The following is a 21,587-nucleotide window of genomic DNA, read 5'->3' on the forward strand; positions in this document are numbered from 1 at the left end:
CAGAGGATCTGTCTCAACAAAATTAATTTCTCCATTTGTTCTGCTGAAAATCTTTAAAAGAGCTTTGTGTAAATAAACCATGGATCAGGAATTTCAGCTGCCTAGCTGTAACTAATTAAATGATCTGGCAGTAACGAGGAGAAAGTGAGTTTCTCTAATTAACCACACTCTTTTCAAGGGCAGCAGGTGACCCTGGCAATGCTCAAGCTCCTGACAACAGCAGAGATGTCCCCAAAAACGTGCAGAACTGGATCAACCTCAAAAAGTCCTGCAAGCTTTTATTCCAAGCACATGAGATAAGCTGGTCCAGGAACACGTTTCAGATACAAATACAGGGCATGGACACAGCTGAATCTTTTTTATTTTAAGGAAAAGGCTAAAAAGTGAGCATTGGGAAGGAAATGGAGATGCCTAAATAGCTGAAACCAAGGAAGATGAGACTCAAATACATCAAGCTTCCACTTTGGAGCAATTTGTGAACACAAGGACTGTGTCTATGTTTAGCACTGAGCTCCAATCCCAGTCCTGGCATTTGGAAATGCACACAGCTCTGCCTGTGTATTCATCTGGCTACCAAAATTAATATAGATTAGCACTTTCTTGAGCTTTATTTACAAAGGTCTAACAAAAGAATTCCGGTCATTTTTGCTTCTTCCTCTCATCACTGAATCTACAGCCCATGGTTACACATGATAACCTGACAAAGAATAAAATCTATATTTAAAAAAAGAGGCTTAAAGGATGATTTTGTGTAAAAAGAATGAGGCTTAATAGCAGTGTTGGGAGAAGCAATTGGTGCATCTATGTCCATGGGCTGAATATCCTCCTGCCCACTTGCTCTCAGGAGGATAAAAGGGGAAACAAAAAAAAATACTCCCACACAGCTAAAGAGGAAAAACAGAGACACTTCTGGATACCTTCAAATCCTATAATTCTACTTGGGAAGACAAAAATCTCCAATCTAAGAAGAAAAAAATCTGACAGTTAAATGACAGAAGTATTTATTCCTGTCTTTATTCATCCCCAAGGAAAGAACAGCACTGCTGGAATCTGGGATTTGAGATCTGCAAAACTCCTTAGCATGGAGTCTCTGGTCCCAGCTCCCTAAAGGACTTGGATCCTGATGTCCTCAAAGGGTTAATTCAAGGTAAGTATTGTTTCAAAATTGAAAAAACAACTGTTTCTCTCTAATGTCTTTAGTGTCTGGCACAATCTTAGGCTGCCATGAGAGGTCCATGTTAAGAAATGAAGGTAAGAATTTGAACATATTTATATATTTTATATGAAATATTTATAAAGTTTTCTGCCTGCAGAAAACACTACCTCATTATTGTTATTAAAAAGTAATAATAAATTGAATTTTTACATGAAAATAATTGGTAGGATAAAGTACACAGGGATATCACAGAATCATAGATTCACTAAGGCTGTAAAAGACTTCCAAGACCATCAAGTCCAACCATGGACTTGAGAAAGGCAGGGAGAGATCCATTTGCTTTGCAGAAAGAGATTTATTCATTGCAGTCTCAGTGGACAGTATCAATCTCTTCACTCATGGCTAACCTGTCTTATTTTCTGATACACAAAATGTCCTTTAGGGTTTTTGCATTTTCAGAGATGATATGACTGTCTTTTTTTTTTTTTTTGCTAAAACATAAATCCTATACTTTTGTTTGCATGCCAATCCTGAAGCAAATCTGAATCCACTGGAATACTTCATTGATCAAGGTAGAATTCCAAATTTTGCCCAAGTAAGAAAAGGAGACTCTCCCTGTAGATATTGTTCCTTAGAGCACCAAACAGTGCAGTAATTGATAGCAGGAGCCCTGATACATGCATTACAAAAAGGATATGCATATGTAATGATCTTGTAGTGCATATGTAATCATCCTCCTGGACCCAACTGCAGCACACACTCTCCATGCTAATTTTTCTCTTCTCTATTCCACTGAAAATACACTTGGCAACTACAAAAGCCAGGATAAAATTCTTAACAACTGATTAAGCAATGAAATAAATTGTGCCTCTGCAGCAAGTCAGACCTTTACATGTACAAATACAAACAAAGCCCACATTGCCACTCCTGTTAAGCTTCTCTATCAGTCTGCCACACAATTCAATGTCATTTTTAGCACTTGTGTTAACGGGTGACTTTGCACACCCAGGTTAGTGAAGAAGGTGCCTGTTGTGTGCAGCTCTGGTGCAGTGTTACTCAAGTGACTTTCAGCAGCAATTCTTGCACCATACCAGGGTTTATGGAGCTCATCCATCCACATTTCTGTCTAGTTAAACCCCTGAACAATGAAAGTGCTGCATCTCTCAGCAAAAATAGCACAATGGCAAGTAGCTGAAGCTAAATATAGCTCCTGCAGGCATATACTGGGAATTAAATAGTACATTTCACCCCTCCCCAATCCTAAATCAGTAAGCTTCAACAAGGAATCTCTAGTGAATACACACAGGAGCTCAATAAATCCCCCTTAAGCTTACAAGGCATATTCTGAATCTGTGCAGGCTAAAAATAGCTATGTTTATAATGAGAATGGAGATGTGAGCAGAATAATATTAAGTTTAAAGGCAGGGCTGGTGTAGTCATTCTGCATTAACAAATAGGGTGAATCAAAGGTCGCTCTGACAAACAGATACACAGGTTGACAGATAAAATATAATATCCAGCAATCTTGTACTGAAGAGCATTCATCTCTCATTAAACTCTGCATTTCCTAATTGACTATTGCAGCCACACATTCGCAAGTGATTTTGTGCACATTTTTTAGCTGGAATACAAGTTGTTAGCTCCTAAAGACAGAAGGCAGGAATACACAGCATAATTCCCCTGGACAATATTCCCTCCTAGAGCTTCAATCCCTCTGGAAATATTCAGGAAATACATAATTATTTTTGTTGTATTAATCACAGAATTCTGCCTTCTTTAATTAAAGGTAAATTGCATCCAGGCCTCCTGGGTCCCACTATTGCAGCTGGATGCCCAAGAGGCTGATGCCCATTCTCAGCTGCCTCAGAGGTTTTACCTCCCTCAGCCTGGGTCCCAGCACTGCTGACCACAGCTAGCACAGCATCTCATTCTTGGCTGAGCTACAGATGAGAGATTAAAAATAATTTAAACACAAGTAACTTTTATGTGGAACATTCCCATGGAGAGTTTTCTGTCTGCTGACACTAAACTGCAAAATGTGTTAGAAAAACATGCTGGGGAACAAACCCTGCATGCTGGTCTTGGAGGATGAGAAGGAATGGAGGGGCAAGTCAGAACACATATTCCTTAATAGCTTCTCTGATTCTGAAATCAAAGAATGGCATCAGTTGGAAGGGACCTTAAAGACCATCTCATTCCAAACCCCCCTGGCATTGGGAATCCTTCCACTAAACCAAGCAGCTCAGAGCCCCATCAGTTTGTTCTAGAACAATCTGGGGATGGGGCAGCCACAGCTTCTCTGGGCAACCTGTGCCAGGGCCTCACCATCCTCATAGTAAAGAATGTTTTTGCTTTTATCTAAATCAAGCCTACTCTCTTTCAGCTGGAAGAGCCATTCCTCTTTGTCCTGTCACTCCAGGCCTTGCAGTCTCTGTCCATCTTTCCTGTTGGCTCCCTGCAGGTACTGGAAGGCCACAATGAGGTCATCCCAAGACATCTCTTCTCCAGGCTGAATAAACCAAATTCTCTCAGTCTTTCCTCACGGCAGAGCTGTTCCATCCCTCCAATCATCTTGGTGGCCTCCTCTGGACTTGCTCCAACAGCTCCACATCCTTCCTGTGCTGGGCCTCAGAGCTGGACAGTGCAGGTGGGGTCTGACCAGAGAAGAGGAGCAGAATCCCCTCCCTTGATCAGCTCCCACAGTGCTTTGGATAAATCCTGCCCTGACTCTGAAGTAGGAAGGTGGAAACAGAGAATAAATACAGGGACACATGTTGATGAAGAAATCACAGACATACACACACCCTTCCAAGGGGAAATTTGTCTATGTGAGACCACCTGGTTCTCCCAGCAATGGCTAGGGATGTGCTGGGGGCTGTAAAGCAGCATCACTGCACCTATTTCCTCACTGAAACCTTAGGTTAGAGGGTACACATGTTGTTAGGGGTATGGGGTATTATCATAGGATACATTTGTACTTTGAACCTGTTCAGTTCACCCTCCAGGCAGAGTGCCCAAGAGTAAAGGCACAAATGCTGGCAGATCCTTCTCACTAAAGGCACATCCCAGGGAGAGGCAGATAAAACCAAGATGTGGGCATAACAAAGAAACATCTCCAGCATAAAAAACCCACATGTCATGAAACCCTAAATGAAATTACATATAATTACATATAAACCCAGTAACAATTCAGAAAGAACTTCAGTAAAAGCCAGAAACAAGTGCTGAAGAAGTGACTGCCAGCTGGGACTGACACCTCTGCTCACTGCTGCTGCTCATTCACAGGCAGGTCACCTCTCACCTTGGAGAGAGTGAGCACAGGACTTTCTCTGGCTCCACAGCACATCTGACTGCTCCAGACTCAGCAAACAAGCATTGCCTCTCAGAACATATTCCCAGCTTACCAAGTGAGACTTTCACAAAGCTCTACAACACTACTAAGGTCTGCAAATGGTGAGTCCTCCTCCAACCTTCCCACAAAAGCAACACCACCAACCCTGAATAGGCTGATATGCAACAACCTCAAGTCCCTGGGTAACACCAAAAAGTTATTCAGTTTTGTTTTTCATGCCAAAGATTTCTATGCTGTTTTGTTCTTCCTCAACCCCTTCTCTGTTCCTTCTATTTCCACCATGTCCTTTGTGAGCAAAGAGAGTAAGATTGCACACAAAGAGGGAAAGAAAAAACTGCTTGGTTTACTCTCTATTCCTTTACTTTCTAATATTCTATTCCTAATAATTGTTTATCTTTGTAGAGCATCTCATGCTTCCAAATTCATGTATTTGGAATTAAGACTCCAAATTCTTATGTGCATTAACTTCACCATGCACATGTGGATCAGCGCTGATCTTCACCTCAAACTTTAACCCCCCAGCCCTACTGCAGGATAAGCCTGTAATCCCTGAGAGCTGGTTTCCATGTGTGCTACCCTTGCTGATCTTTGGCAATTCCTCATCACCCTGATGCTCAGATCCTTTAAGAGCATGCACAGGCACAACCCAGTCCTAAGGAATTAGGCAGGAGCCCACCCTGCAGGGTGCAAATGAGCCCCTTATCCTACCTTGAACCAGCTCAACTCATGATGGGACCTGCACATTCGTCTCACAGCACACTTGCCTCTCTCAAACAGCTTTTTGTCAGCCTCTGGGAGTGTTTTAGGAATCAAGTGAGCAGTATCAATGATTTTCTGTTTGTTCAGGAGCTCTGAATATAGAACTGGGACAGATTTGCTTACCGTGATGCTGCCCTTCATTAACAAAACCCATTTCAACAGTTCCCCAACAAATGTAACCTGTAATAATACCCTATACCCCTAACAACATATGTAGCCTATAACCCAATATAATAACCCTGAAACTCTGCAGTTTCACTTCTGGTTTTACCACATTTACCAACAGTAAGTGTAAAGTAACTGTTTTAATTGCTCTCCTTCCCCAATGGCAACATACAACTTAACTTGCCAAAGTTACAAACTTTTGAACCATCAGAGAATATGAAAATAATATTCCAGACTAAGAAGGAAGAATCACATGCACCCCTCTATGAGCACAAGGTCTTACAGAAGTCCAGAGTTTCTATTTTACATCGCAGGGATCCATCCCATACAAATGGTTTTAGGAAGGTATCAAATCCACACACTATTCAAAACACTCTGCTGAAGAAGCCAGCTCCTTTCATTATGTGTATAATTTTTATTCATAATATTATTGTAGTACACTCTGAAGAAAAAATATAGTAACACCCTAAAGGATAAAAATCCTCCTCTTCAATAACAGAAGTATCTTTAAAAGAAACAATGCATCCAGCAAACCAGGAAAATAATCAATTCTATAAAAGATTCTTGGAACTGATAAGATTTTTATAGGAGATCTCTTTGGAATTCTTGGGTTAAATAATCATTTTTTTAGGAATTCCTCTGATTAGAAGGGATAAGCCCAATTAGTGAATTTTCAAAAGTAGAAGAAAATGAAGAAAGAGGCTTTAAAAGAGGAATGCTTGAACAATTTTATCTCTAGATCTGTTTATTCAGCACAGACATTAATACATAAATATGAGAGACTGAGCACTTCAGATTTTTCAGCTGCTGCTTGGGTTGGAAAAAAATGCTCCAGTAGCACAATCAGTTTTAAAATCAGTAAAGTTACTGAGCTAAATTTATCACTGATTTAATGAGTTTAATGTGGAATGAATAGCGCAAATTCCTTCTCCTTAATATGATGATCAAAACTAACAGAATAAGAAAATAGTGAAATTAGTTTTCAAGAACTAAGACTTCAGAAATTAAATCTGTCCTCTACTCTGGCTAGAAATGGGTTCTTTGAGTTGCAGAAAAACAACACTTTTAATTCTGATATATCTTCTTTCCCTGGGCAGGCTCTTTGAAAGCAACAAAGCCTTTAGTTACACCATTGAAACACAAGTCAGTGCTCCTATAAACTCTCTGTATGTGATTCCCTCAAAGGTTTCCCCTCAGGACAGGGAATCTGGACTTAGCTCTTCAGGAAACATATGAAAAATAACTGCAGATATGAGTCAGACATGGAGATGACACTAAAATTAATTTCCACTCTTTGCTGTCCCCATTTTGGCACAATTCAGCCAGGTGGACACAGCCTCTGCTGGCTGGCTCCAGTCCCACCTGCACTGAGGAGCCCTGAAGGCTGAGAATACACTTTAAATTCTGTGATGTTACCAAAAAAAAACAGACAAATTTTCCAGAGGCAAAGGTCACAAAGCAAATGAGAGGTGTAGCACAGTGCTCTCTCAGAAATATAGATTTATAAAAGACTTGTCAGTGACAATTTGACCAGTCTGCAGCAAGTGTTTGCTGCTCATTTCTGAGCATGAGCTCAGACAATACTTGAACCATTCCTGTTTTCAAGCTGCCACTACTGCTGCATCTGTATTCTTCACACAGGGCAATAATGCTCCAAAAATAACAAATGATCCTACAAAAAGGTAGGGAAGGAAGAAAAGGAAGGGAAGGAAGGGAAGGACCTGGTACCTGATGTTTAAACCACTATTTTGATTTTATTTAGGATGCCAACTTGATTCCCAGCCTAAGTGGTTAGCACACACTTAAAACGATTACAAATGCTTACTTAAAAAACACACTGAGTCATCTCTGATCACTTCATAAATATGCAGCAGGAAACTCCCAAACACTGACTCATCACTTCAGAGGTTTAAAACACAATCATGCATTTTCCAACTGTTACTCATACTCGATTAAATCCTAAGCAAAACCCATCCTTGTTCTGTGAATTCCACTTCACCACCCATTAAGCCTGGCAGAGAAAAGAGCACAATGGGAGGCAGAAAATTGGGAAGAGTGTTGATTCTTAACAATTCCTGTGGAAACACTATTTCATCTAAATATACTTGGAAAATTCTTTACCTTGCAACTTATGCAATGAGTGGCTTTGTTCTTTATCTTATTTTGAATGAATGACTGACTGAGGAAAACAAACAAAAAGCAAAACAAATTTGACAACTTGTTTTAATCTAGAAAAAAAGAAAAACAACATGCAACAATCTCCAAGTTTCTTCTCCATAAAATTCTATTTGTGTGCAACTATTTAGAGTTGCAACTCAAGAATCCTGGTCAGACAATGCACTGAGATGCTCTAGCTACCTATTCCTACAGGATTCTGAAGCTGAGAATACATGTTTAATGGGCTACTCTGATAAACATCACCATAATACTTCTATTTCATCCTGAAATTGATTTTTGTGAAATTTGGCGTAACTAAAAATGTTGTTACTGCAAACATTGTGATTTCTGTAAAATTAACAAGAACTTCTTATAATTTTCCTAAGGCTTAGTAAAATTCTGGCTTTGTTAGAAATCATTTCACCAAAAGGCAAGTTAATGTATCCACACTGTAAAAAACACAGATGTGCTAATGCTTCCCATTTATGGCAGCAACCCCAGCTAAAAGACAGGAATAATTTTTGGTATGATCCCAGGCAATTACACAATAGTCAGTAGTCAAAAGAAACAGTTTTCTTGAAATATTTGTATAGAGTACTAAAGTTTCAGACAGAAAAAGAGAGTAGGGAAAAAAGGCAATTCAAATAGTTATGATAGAAAAGCAATTTGATTTTCTAATTCAATTTTATTCAACCAGAATGATGGGGTTTTGCTTAATCTGAAACCAATTTTTTTGTTGTTGCTTTTAGTTTGTTTGGGAGATTTCAGGCGGTTTGAGATTTCTTGGATGTGTTTTTTTGATTTTTTTTGTGGTTTTGGTGGGGGTTTTTTTTTGACTGGAGTAATTACATTAAAATTAGATCTTTTTTTTTTTTTTAGAAATCAGATTTGTTTATAAATTGTTAAAATACATCATTTCAGACATCCAGAATTCCTTCTATGCCCACTCCCCTTTTTTTAACCTCAATAATTAGAATATGGTCAGGAATTGTATCATTTTAAGGTCACGAACTGTTTGGCAATAAATTTGTTTGACATCTTCATTATCAGAAGAAAAATAGTAGCCAAAAGTTGCTTTTAAAAGTCAAGCAACAGCAAGGCATCAATACTTGACTCCATATTCCTGCATCTAAATGACAAGTGTCTCATCCTGCTTTAAAAAATTTAATAAGATTATAAAGAATCAAGTTGTTCTTGTCCATCTCTAAGATTTTAATTTTATCACACCAAATGGTAAACAATCTGTTTGGCAACTTATGATCTATTTTTACCAGGTAGCAGGAGCGTAACTTTTTCCTATTGAAATAAAGACACACGAGAAATCAGTTTAAATATATCATCATCACAGCTTTAACATAGGAAAAGTGTAAATTACTCCTAAGGTCTCTGCTTGAGGGTTGATTGGTAATTGTTTGCCTGAAGCTACCCACCTGCATTCAACTCAGGTCAGAAAGAAAAAGAAGCTAAATCATTTCAAAAAAAGGAAAGTAACTTTCTAAAGCAGAGAAGAAACCCTAATGAGTTCTGAAAAATGAAATTTATTAGACTTACATGTAATATTACAAATATCTGATAACACACTTGTGCTAAGCTAACTGCATTAAGCTCAAAATTTTAAAAAGAAACATCCAAGTTTAAAATATCACAGCATAATATGAACTACAACATCGTGATGGGACCTGAAGTCACCCCAATTCTGGAACAGAAACTGGGCTTCTGTCTCCTACCATCCTCTCCTTCCATCCACTAGAAGTTAAAATTTTCTGAGAACTGGTACCATTTAAAAATAAATAAATAGAAAATAGAACAGAAATTTTAAAGCTTTTAAATAAGTTTCCCTTGCCCACTACACTCTTACACTTTTTTAATCAGTTCACCTTGGTGATAATCCACCATGAGACTTTATGGGGACACTTTCAGGATTTGCTTTGTCTGGATCAGGGAGATATACTTTTGTGGTCAGTCTCCTCCTCACTTTTATTTCTTGACTTTGTTCTTGAAGAATGAAGCTGGATCATTTCAGGGTTAATTACAAGAGTTGCATCAGGAGAACCAGCAGCAGGTCAGCCCAGGGGTGGTCCTTCCCCTCTGCTCAGCCCTTCAGGAGAGCTGTGCCCAGTGCTGGGTTCCCCAGCCCAGGAGAGACCCAGACACTGGAGCAAGTCCTGCCCAGGGTCACCAAAGGCTGAGAAATTTGACCACCTGAGGAGAGACTGAAGTGTTCAGCCTGGATAAGAGAAGGCTCAGGGAGATCACACCCATGCATATGAACACCCTGTGTGATGGCCTGAGGAAGATGGAGCCAACTGGGTTCCAGCAGAAAGGTGAGGAGCAATGAAAGACAGAAAATTCCCTTTAATCACAAACAGCTTTATTATTGTTAGCATAGACAAATGCTAGAACAGGTTGCCCAAAGAGCTTATAAAGTGTCCATTCTTGGAGATATCCAAAATCTGAGTGGACATGGCCATGAGAAACCTGCTGTAGCTGACCATGCTTTGACCAAGTGTGCTGGGCCAGACCATCTCAAGACATTCTTTCCAAGAGAAAGGAAAGTGTGATAGCAAATTGGAAGATACACTCCATCCACTATCAGACATTCAAGTCCACAACACCAGATTACAGACATAAATAAAATCCACCCCTCCTCCAAAGCACTGTCAGCACAGACATCCTATCCTCAGCACTCCCTGCTTCACTTTAAAACTCTGCAGGCTTTTTTGACACATTTCTTACCAATGTAAATCCATTTTGTCACCAGAGAGAGATGATGATCCAATTTTTGCAGCTCCAATGAGTGTCCCTGGCTGCTGAGGTCTAACATCCTCATGGAAGAGCTTTCATCCTTCAGGCCATTCCTTTTTTCTTCTTCCCACTACTCACTTGGTAAACCTCCCCTCGTGAGCCTTCTGATCTGCTTCCACAAATGGAAAATTCTCTCCCTCTCCAGAAGGTTCATGTGAGTTTTCTGCTTCCTTTTCCTGCCTCTATCAGGGTCAGGATTGAAGGCACTTGAGATGATAGTTTGTGTTCATCCTCAGGTGTTTTTTGTTTCTTATCAATGTTACAGCTCACAGCCCTGAGTTCTGCAGCCTTTCATTAGTACGGCACAAAATGGCAAACTATCTCTTGTTAAAAGATCTTTTAAGGCTAAACTATCCAATTAAGAAATGACACCTAAATTATCTTCCCTTTTAACCCAGTAACTGATTACTCAATGCCCACAATGAGGACTTTTCTGTCCAATTACAAAATACCACCCAAACCCATGAAAAAGGTGAAGATAAAGAACAACCTTTCTCTGCCCTAAAACCTCCATCTTGCTTCATATTTATTACTATATTCTAAAACCCCAAACTCTTAGGTTTTCCACCCTGTGTTGTTACACACTAGTAACCAACTACACACTTATAATCCCGGTGCTATTAATCAATTTTTGAAGCTTTCTCCACAGCCTCAGGACAAATGCAGTGTTCTCATGCAGGCCTGTGACTTTCAGCACAGAAAGTTTAGAATTCTCAGCATCCAGGGTTTCAACAGTTCAGAACAGGCAGCAGGCAGCACATGGGAGACAGGAATCTTCCTGCCACGTCCTCTGCCACCCAGGGAAGCCCTTTGGGAAGAGCACAGCCCACAGCTCCTCTTTCCTGAAGGCCTCTGAGTTGAGCTGCGTAACATAGGTGAGTGACTGAGCATTTTAAAGGGTTATAATCAACTTCATAACTTTCAAAAGTGCTGTGGACAACAGTCTGCACCATTCCAAGTATACTCCAAATTCATAAAAGTAACTTGCTCATGCTCTCAGGCACTTAAATGCAGCTTTTGTGCTTGATTGATGGAATCCATCTCCATCACTACCTTGAGCTTCTCTCCAGCTTTTCTGTGTGCTTCACTGAGCACAAGAACTCCCAAGCTTTTCTCAGCAGGGTTCAGTCACCTGCTTCACTGAGCTCTGATGTGTTAAGGGGAATATACAAGGTTTCTTTTAAGTTTATTTCCTAATTTTGCTCTAGTTTAATCCTTTCCAAATACATGACATACAGAGATCCAAGGGTAGGACAAGCAAGTGTTCATGTAAGGTTTCATAAAAACATGGTACAGCTAGACAGCATTTCAGCCTGTTTCCCATTTAATATTTCAAATCATATAGATAGAAAAATGAGAAGGAAAAGTGAGAAGACAACTCTTACAAATTTAAATAAAAATGGGGTTGCTTTTGACATACATAAATTCCACCTTTTCCATTTACAGGATTGCCAGTTGTCTTGAATTTTGTCACAGGAGACTCCCAGTTTTGATAGACCTGTCATGTGCCCTGTCAAACAAACTTACAAGATATTGTAAAATGTGTAGAGGGAAGTATCTTTCTACTGTGGTGTGGGGATGACAGCTTTATGAATGATGTCAAGGAAAAATGTTGTTCTACAGAGCAAATATCTGGCAAGTTATTATACACTGCTCACCCACTGCCCACATTACTCAAATGTTTCAGGCCTTGCTCTCCCTTTCTTCCTGCTTCAAATTCAACTATTTTTATTTAAAAAATACAAAGAAAGACCAACAAAATGAACAACTTAAGTTTGGTAACTGGAGAGAGAATAATTAGGGGGTTTAGCCATATAATAGAGATTTTAATAAATACTCCAAAAGTCCTGTTAAGTGGCTGCATTAAAGTAATAACACCATGTTATGTGCACTCATATTTTGAAGAGTTTCTTTGAAATATCTGATGCAATAATCAATGCATGAACATTGATTCATACAAATATGAATCAAAAATAAATCCTGGCTCGCACTAAGAGTTCTAATACAAATCCATGCCCTAAAAAGTTAAAATCAGTACAATAATGTAAAGAGTAGATGCTTTTTACTCCAGATTTCTTGTAGCTTACAGCTCTTAGTACTTGCTAGGATGCATCTTCAAAAATGTCTAAGGCAGCACATTTTAAATGCTCATTTGCTGTTCTGTCTTTCAGTGAAAAAAGTACTACACAACATGACTGAAGTTTTCCATAGCTGGACACCTGCTCACCTGCATTTACTGTGATTCACTACTATAATCTAAAAGGAAAGAGTCTTTATCCCAACTAAAATAAAATTTATCAGTGGCACAGTCTACAGAGAAAAGTTCCCAGTTCATACTTCTAAGAAATGGCCACATACAGCAACACAACCAGGATATCTAAAGAACAGTGCCAAAACAAAAAATACCTCTCAAACCATTCTCCCAGGCACAAATAGCATGAGATTACTTGAAAATGAGAGGAGAAATGGGTGTGAATATCTTTTTCTGCACAAAATAAAGCTGAATTCTATGTATTCAGTACTCCTCTTTTCTCTGATCCTGCTGAAGGTTTCTCTGAATCCAGAAGAACTTTCACCATCTCCCTCCTTCAAGTGTTTCTTCACATCTTCAAAGACCTCCAGTATGTCAAGCATATGGGCTGTGAAGCACTGACTTCAAAAGCAAAACAAAAGCCAGGTTCTATGGGACACACTCATGTGTCCACTAATTCTGATTACAGTTTCTGTCAGTGCCCAAAGAGCCATCAGGCTCAGCAGTACACTGTGTCCCAGATCTGGAGCTCTAAGAAAGAACTGGCATCATGTTTGCCATCTGTCAATCAGTGCACGGGCACAGAGATGGCTGAAAGCAGGAGGTGACAAACTGCAGTTGGCAATTTAAACCATCACAGCATTTCCCAGAGGTGCTGGGGTGCAGCAACAGTGATATTTTTTTGCTCATTCCCACCACATTATTTTCCACATAACATTTTTCAGCCTGGAAAAGAGAAGGCCTCAGGGGGACTTAACTGCAGCCTTCCAGCACCTGAAGGAAGCCCACAAGAAAGATGGAGAGAGACTCTTTACAATGGCATTTAGTGACAAGACAAAGGGGATTGTGGCATTTACATTCTCTGAAAAAATTCCTTTGCCCAGGATTTCTCTCCTGGGAAGCTGAGAAGTATCAGGGAAAAGGAAGACAATGCTTATCTCATTTGCTTCTCCTCTGTTTTGCTCATGTGGGATGTGTTTGGAGATTGTTTACCCACAGGTGATTGTTTCAATGGATTCTGGTGTGAGCTGTTTTGACTCTTTGGCCAACTGGGGCCAAGCTGTGCTGAGACACTGGAAAGAGTCAAGAAATTTCATTATTATCTTTTTAGTATTCAGTAAGTATCCTTTCTGTATTCTTTAGTATAATTTAGTATAGCATTTTTTAATATAATATCGTATAATAAAATAATAAATTAGCCTTCTGAGAACATGGAGTCAGATGCATCATTCCTTCCTTTGTTGGGGCATCTCTGCAAATAAAATAGGGGATGGCTTCAAATTTAAAAACAGTAGTTTTAGGCTAGATATTAGGAATAAATTCTTTACTGTGAGGATAACAAGACAGTGGAACAGGTTGCATGCATTCCATGATTTTATGAAATTCTGTGTTACTCAGTGATATGTTTGATCTATTAATCCATTTTGATTTAAAGCAAAATGATTTGCAGCAGTGTGCCACCTTAAAAAAGATCACTGTGAATTCACTGAAATGCCCATCATTGTAATGCAGAGGAAATCATCAAACACCTTGAATTATGTTAACAGAATTTGTAAAATTAAGTTCTGTAGTTTGTCATTCTGCTAAGGTATGGTTGAGGTTTGGCACTGACTTCAAAGCTCAAATATCCACAGCCTTGTCTAAAAGATCTCCTTTTATCCCACAGCACAGTGAGCCTTCCTCACTTCTGGAATACCTGCACTCATCTCTAAGCCTGGAACTACGTGACAGGTAATAAATTCAGGATTAATCTAATATATTTTAAGTCATTATTAATGGAATCCACTAATCTGCCTGTGCTTTTAAGTGGTTGTATCACTCAAAATATCAAGAGATGTGACAGACAATTCCTGCATGCCAAGTTCCAGGTTACTGATTTATCCACACATGTGAAATGTTTACTTCAATCAAACTAAGAAGTTGGTGTCAAATGTTTTAATGTATAGAAAAGCTACTCAGAAATTCAGCTTTGTGCTGCTGCAGATACACAGCACCACATGGAGGAGAGCACAAGGAACAGGAGAAAGTATTGTAGTTTGATTTCCTGCATGATACCCAAAAATCATTATCTCTGAAAAAACCTCTTCTTTGTAAAAAAGCCCAATACTCCAAATATGCCTGCAAATGTTCTCACTTCAAATTTTCTGAGTATTTTAGCAGCAAATTACTCATTAAATTCACAGCTAAACAAACTAAAATTGGGTTCTGCTCTTAAAACAGCAGTTCCTTTGAACGATCGTGATGGATGGTGTAATAAGTGTTTTGTACAGCAATATTTTTGTGTTTTAATTACACACACACTCAGCAGAGCTCCCAGGTGCCTTTTCCTGCACCAGCTCCAAAAGGATCCCATTATCCACTGTTACTTTGTCCACACCTTGAGTCTAAGGAATTTTATCAGGAAGATCCGACAAGCAAAAAGCCAACAAGGAGGGCAAAAGGATCCTCTCACTTTTGGCTGGAAGTTATTTCCAGACCTCAAAGGATGCAGGAGGAGGAGAAGGGCAGGAGGGGCAGCCAGCTCAGAGCAGGTCCTCCCCTGCAGCCCAGGGATATTTCCAGGGGGATTCTGTCCCTCTGCTCTGCTCTGGGATTCCCACCTGGAATGCTGCATCCAGCTCTGGGGTCCCAACATCAGAAAAACGTGGAGCTGCTGGAGAGAGTTCAGAGAGGACCACAAAGATGCTCCAAAGGCTGGGACACCTCTGCTCTGGAGATAGGCTGGGAGAGCTGGGGTTGTTCAGCCTGGAGAAGGCTCCTTAGAGCCCCTTGCAGTGCCTGAAGGGGCCACAGGAGAGCTGGAGAGGGACTTTGGACAGGGCTGGAATGACAGGCCAAGGGGGAATGGCCTCTAACTGAAAGGAAGTAGGTTTAGATTAGATACAGGAAGAAATTCTGGGCTGTGAGGGGGGTGAGGCCCTGGCACAGGTTTCCCAGAGAAGTTGTGAATGCCCCATCCCTGTCCAAGGCCAGGTTGGATGGAGCTCCTGGTTAAGGGGAAGGTGTCTCTGCTCATTGGACTGGGCCAAAATCAACACCACCAACAGAGGTGGACACTTTACACACACAAACACCATCCCTTGGCCCTTCACAACAAAACATTCCCCACAATTATTCCACTTTCTGGCAATGTGCATCTTGACTCTTGCCTGTGTCTGTCCTTATCACCGTCCATGAGCTTTTACATCTTACTCTGCCCCATCCTACTGCTGGCAGGAAGCCAGGAGGGGTGTCTGGCAGCCAGCCAAGGTCATCCCACAATACCGGAACTGTCTATAAAAACATAGTTTTAATTTAAATTTTCTTCTTACTAAACCTCAAATGGGTAATTTTCTTCTCTCTTAAAATGGCTTCAGAGAACAACTGCAGTCAGTAGCATTCTAACATGAACTCACTTCTCTCCTGATTTCTTTTTTTATATCGTTTGATGTCAAAATTTTAAGCAATTCTTGATAGGAATCTAGTGTATTTGTTAACAATAAATTATATACTGGAAATAACTAGAAAAACACAGAAGTTCTGAGTCAGGATCATAATAGGAACTCAAAAAGGTTAATCAATAAAATACAGCATGTAGAAACTTAACAACATGTTCTTGTACTTGTAAAGACTGAAGAACCAAATCTTTCTGGGTCTTCAACCCTATGGCTCATTCCAGTTATTATATTTAGTATAACCCAAAAAATAATGCACTCAGCACTTCATGGATGTCAAACTGACAGATTAAAATTAACAATAATAATTGCTCTCAGTATTTACTTTAAATTGTCTTCCCTAACATAATGCCATTGAATCCTTTATTTTCTGTCCTTTACAGATGATTAGTTCTCCGGTTCCAGCCCATGTGTCATCATGGGGAACTGCTGACTTGGTCTAAATGCAAGCAGCATGTCAGAAACATCACCAAATCTGAGTTAAATATAGGTGGTGAACCATAGTAAATGTGTCACTTGCATTGCACTGCACCCTTACCAGTTACAAAAGCAAAAGGAACTATTCACATTTTATATTTTTATTAAGTAGAAAACAAAATGTACAGGGGGTCAAGTTACAGATTTCAGAAGTGCATTTGAGCTGTGGGAAAAGAGAAAGTATAGTTTAAAAGTCAATAAAACAGCATAAAGAAAGGAAATCCTTCATCTTTCAGAAGGCACTGCTCTTACTTTGGGAGAAGACAGTGATTTTATATCCTAGTATTTAAATACATTGCTGAGAGAATTCTATTTCTGCTGAGACATAAAACCTGATTGTTTTCACATGCAGAGAAGTGTTAACCTTCATGTTTTGGACAAATTTCATTTGGACAATTACATTCCAACTAACTACTCCTCTGATCTCAGATGTCTAAGAGTCACCAGAACAAATGACACCACCTTAGCTCTTAGACCAGAACATGAGGAACTAGAAGGTCACTGAGATAAACAGCACTGTATGGGTAGACAGTTTTAAATGTCAGCAAGGCAAATGTGTAGGATATAAAATGCAACTGAGAATTAAGCAGCATTTTTGAAAATTGTGCTGAAAAGTTTATGGGATCTTTGGTTAAGTCACAGGCACAGGTTAGGGACTGATTCATTAACCCAAGTTTTAAACAGTGAGTCCTTTATTTATTAGTAAAAGCTACTTCTCTGTTAAATGGAGTTGGTTTCCATAATATGGCCAAAGAAAACCCTGCTTTATGTGCATAACTTGTGTTTTCAGACACCAGAGTGGAGTAATGACAATTCACATAGGAAATACTGAATCAGAAGGAAAGAGGTAAATAAGACAAGGAGTTTTTAAAAAATTCATACAAAATAATGACTGACCAAGTGCAAGAATGAAAACATCTAAAATAGCCTTGAAAATGGATAAAGTCAAAGCAACACACTGCTTAGAATTTAATAGGCAAAATTAAAAAATAGAACAAACTTGCTTGATTTGTTCAAAGACTTAAGACTATAATATCAAAGGTAAAATTTTAGAAAAGCTTGAGAAAGGTCAGAGTAGGAAGTGGTTTTTTCATAACATTTACATTTTTTTCATATAGGAACTTTCTATGTTCAAATCAACTCCATGCATCAATCACTGGAATGGAACCAAGGTGTTTCAATTGTTTAAAAAATTGAGCAAAACAAAGACTTTGGAATAAGGGAAGAAACAGACAAGAAGAAAATAAAATAACTAAATCCTCTTTTTGAAGTATGACAGGAAAGTTTAGCACTTACACTACAGTTTTTAAGATAGCAGCCATTCAATAGACTATAACTGATAAAAACAAGTATAAAAGTACTTCTTTTATGGTATATAGAAGTACACCAGGAAAATAAGACAATATTTTCTGACTAGATTTATTTACTTGAGATTACTTTCACGACCTTGCATTGCCATTGGTGAGATAAAACATCCCGCTAACATAAGCTATCACTCCTCTGAAAAACAGAAGCACTGAAACAACACTTGACTACCTGACATCCAACTGCACCTATCCAGCAAACCACCATCATCTTGCTGAAAAAGTTTCTGAAGCCCTCTCTGAGGAGTTTATACACTTATCCCAGAGTTGATTTATAGATATTTTGTACATTCTGTAGTAATAAGTGTGTATCATATTTATCTTTTGGAATAAATTGGCACCTAATGTAGTAATCCAGAAGGCTGGTTTCCTTTAGAAGGGAAGAGATTATCAGTCTGGTTCTTGATGCACCTCAAACTTACACTCAACCACTTCCATTTGATATCACAGACATAAAAGCCAGCCTTTCAGTGACTCCACTAAAATTACCCTACTTTTTAACCTTTGATGGTAAATTCACTCTTCTTTAAACATGAGATCCACCTTTTCCTTTAGTTAACAATATTTTCCATAACACTTCACTCTGTTGAACACTTCAGTAACATGTAAATAAATGTACAACCCAATTTAATCCTAAAATACAAAACCACCTTGTAAAGAAAGAGCTAAAGACTGTAAGCAAATGTTAAATTATTTGTTAGCTCACCCTTAACACTTCTAAAAAAATTATATTAGACATTTGCAGCATGACAGTGATTTTCTCTGCAATATGGTATCTCCTCGTGAAAACATTTTTTATTTTTATTATAGACATTTTTAAAAAGCTCATTAGTACTTTACTTGTAGTTAATCCAATTCATTGGTCTGAAACTCATAAAACACACCTATGCACGGCTTAGGAAAGAATAATTTCCTAAATGCTCACAATTCTTTGTCCAAATCCACTTAAGATGAGGAGAAGCAAGTTTTGCCTTGATCCACAAATGCAGGAAGGAATTAACTTCTCAACACACCCCAAAGTGAGATTAAAACACAAACAAGACTAAATGTTGGCATAGAAAACAATAATTCAACTTTATTTTTTCCCAATAAATGAGGAAGAAGAGACATAAAACAGGAAAGTAGGAGAATGCCAGCAATGATGCTGAGAAGCACAGGAAAGGGTTACCCCAGCACGGCCCCAGCACTGCTCACCAGGGCCCTGGGAGAAATCCCTGGCATGGGGAATTCCCCAGGTCCCTCCCAGAGCTGCCCAGCCAGGGAGCAGAGCCAGGGCAGCAGCACCAGCAGGGCGGAGCAGCCTCACAGGATCAGCCAGGACAGCAAAGACTCCAACACTTTGTAGATTTTGCAGTGCCCCTGGCTGTGCAATCCTCTGAATCCTCCCTTCCCCTCAGGGAAACCCCCAGGGCTTTACCTTGGAAGAATCAATCACAGAGTTTTCCCCACCTAGGCTGACAGAGAGGACTCAGTGCCCCGGGTGCTCTGCAGCACCTCTGCCAATCTACACCAGATTATTTATCCCATTGGCCGGCTGGCACTGCCCACCCCAATCATTGATCCCTCATCCCCCCGACAGGCTGCTGCCCTGTGCCCGCCCCTGTGCCCTCGGGTCATTGGTCACTGACCCCATTCTTAAGCCTGTGCACAACACATGGTTTTGTCTTTTTCCCTGTTCCATTTGGCAGGCTTTGGAGTAGACTTTTTCTGGAATATATCGTACAAAGACCCTTCCTGCCTTTCCTCTGCTGAGCTATCTGTGGCATGTGTGTGTGCAAGGAGTTGAAATATCTGTTCTTGTGTCCTTACTCTGAGCAGCTGCTGAAGGAGACACTTTGAAGAAGGTTGCAGCGATTCTACCACTCTGTCAGGCTGCAACATGTGGCAGGTTGGGCACTTGCTTATTTTGAGGGCTTTGAGAGTGGCAGTGTCACCTCCACCTCACAGCAGCTGCACGTCCATGCAGAACTTCATCTCTGCTCCCCAGAAATTCATTTCCTACCCCTTGGCATCCAGGCTGAGTATGCCTGATGGATCAGGAAGTTTACTGCTTGCTCACCTGATGGATCAACTACAGGCTCTGTTAATGACTTTCAAACAGCCTGCCTCATTTTCTAAATTAAAGCAGTTTCTAAGGTTTTTGCTAGAGGCATTTCAAAACTTTAATTTGCAATGAAGAGGCAATGGAGAAACATTCCTTAATTTTTACTCGTTCACCACGTTCACCCAAAAGTCTGACAGGTTATTTACAGGAAAGCAAAATCACTGTTTTTGAGGTCCTCATCTTGATAGCAAGAAAATGACTTTAAAATCATTCAGTCTCACAGAATATTAGACTTTATAAAATAGCTTAATGTTTGTCAGTGAATTTAGATAAAGGTACAAGAGAATAGAAGAGCCCTATTCTCTCCTAGATCCTCATTCATAAGGTCCTTTTGACCCATTCCCTTAGTACTTCAAGGCAAGGGCATTTAAAATTCAGGCAGTGAAAACAATACCTGGAGTGTTATTAATGCAATAATCAGTTAATTCAGACTAATAATTAAGCAGGCTAGTGAAAATGTACCTAATTACACCACTCATCAAATTAATGTTCTGATGCTGTCATGCAGTTTAAAAGCTGCTTTTCTTCAAAGCAACAGCTTGGTGGAATTTTTCACCACCAAGCCAGTACTTTGGAACTGGTGTTTCCTTGACCTTTCACATCTACAAAATCCTAAGATCTTGGAGTACAATGAGTCCTAAACCTATTTAAGTTGGCTGAATTAGGATGTGGCACTGACTACAGGAATCACAGATCAATGCAATATTGTACAGGACAAAACGAGGCAACCTTGCAGGATGTTAATGTGCAGTCTCAAAAAAACCACAAAACAACTCAGCAGAAAAGAATACAGGCTCAATGAATTGCCCAGAATATTGGTTTTGAAGCATTACACCTGTCTCCCATTCTCTGGAGAGATATCATAATATTATACATGACACAGTCAATGTACATCTTAAAGGATTAGAGGATAAAATACAATACTGAGACAAAAGCAGGATCTGGAAATTGGGGGTTTTAATCGTTTTGTTAAGCAAGATCATTGCCAATAAACATTGTTTCAAATAACTGTAGTGACTGAAATATAATTGAACATCTGTAAAACTCCCAATTAGTGCTGTTTCAAAAAAACTGCTAGCACAAACTGTCAAAGGGACAACAAAATTGAGAGAAAAATAAATGAAAAAGCAATAAGTACACCCATTGACAGGAAGTTCCTTCCAAGTTACAGACCAGAGACAACTACCACAGTACAGAAAAGGAGAGCAGTGTAAGCCACTGAGCCCGAACAGACAAAGAATAATATAGAAATAAAAGGACTCAAAATTCCTGTGAAAAATCATATCTGTATAGCCAAGAAACAGACTTTTTACAGATCAACTGAATCCTCCATCCCAAGCCAACATCATTCATGAGGTACAAAGTCCTGCACAAAAACAGCAGCAAGCAGATCTAGGGATTCCCCATGCCTGGAAGTGTTCCAGGCCAGGCTGGATGGGGCTCTGAGCAACCTGGGATAGTAGAAGTCGTCCCTGTCCAGGGCAGGGGGTTGGGACTGGATGATCTTGAAGGTCCCTTCCAACCCAAACCATTCTGTGATTTTGTGATTCTAAGTTCATGACC

At 39.6% G+C, this 21,587-nt stretch overlaps 1 protein-coding gene across 2 annotated transcripts in view; it reads right to left on the reverse strand.

Moving 5' to 3' along the window:
* TRAPPC9 (trafficking protein particle complex subunit 9) overlaps positions 1–21,587 on the reverse strand; it is a 452,774-nt gene that overhangs the window by 310,880 nt on the left and 120,307 nt on the right. The window contains exon 18 of one of the 2 annotated variants that reach the window (XM_063174619.1): positions 21,028–21,586. The exons of the other annotated variant lie outside the window; for it this stretch is intronic. Coding sequence (XP_063030689.1) covers positions 21,374–21,586 — 213 coding nt within the window. The 3' untranslated portion in view covers positions 21,028–21,373. Of the gene's footprint in view, positions 1–21,027; position 21,587 lie in introns of those variants that run through there. 2 annotated transcript variants of the gene reach the window in all.

This window comes from Melospiza melodia, chromosome 1 (assembly GCF_035770615.1).
Source record: "Melospiza melodia melodia isolate bMelMel2 chromosome 1, bMelMel2.pri, whole genome shotgun sequence".
Classification (NCBI taxonomy): Eukaryota; Metazoa; Chordata; class Aves; order Passeriformes; family Passerellidae; genus Melospiza; species Melospiza melodia.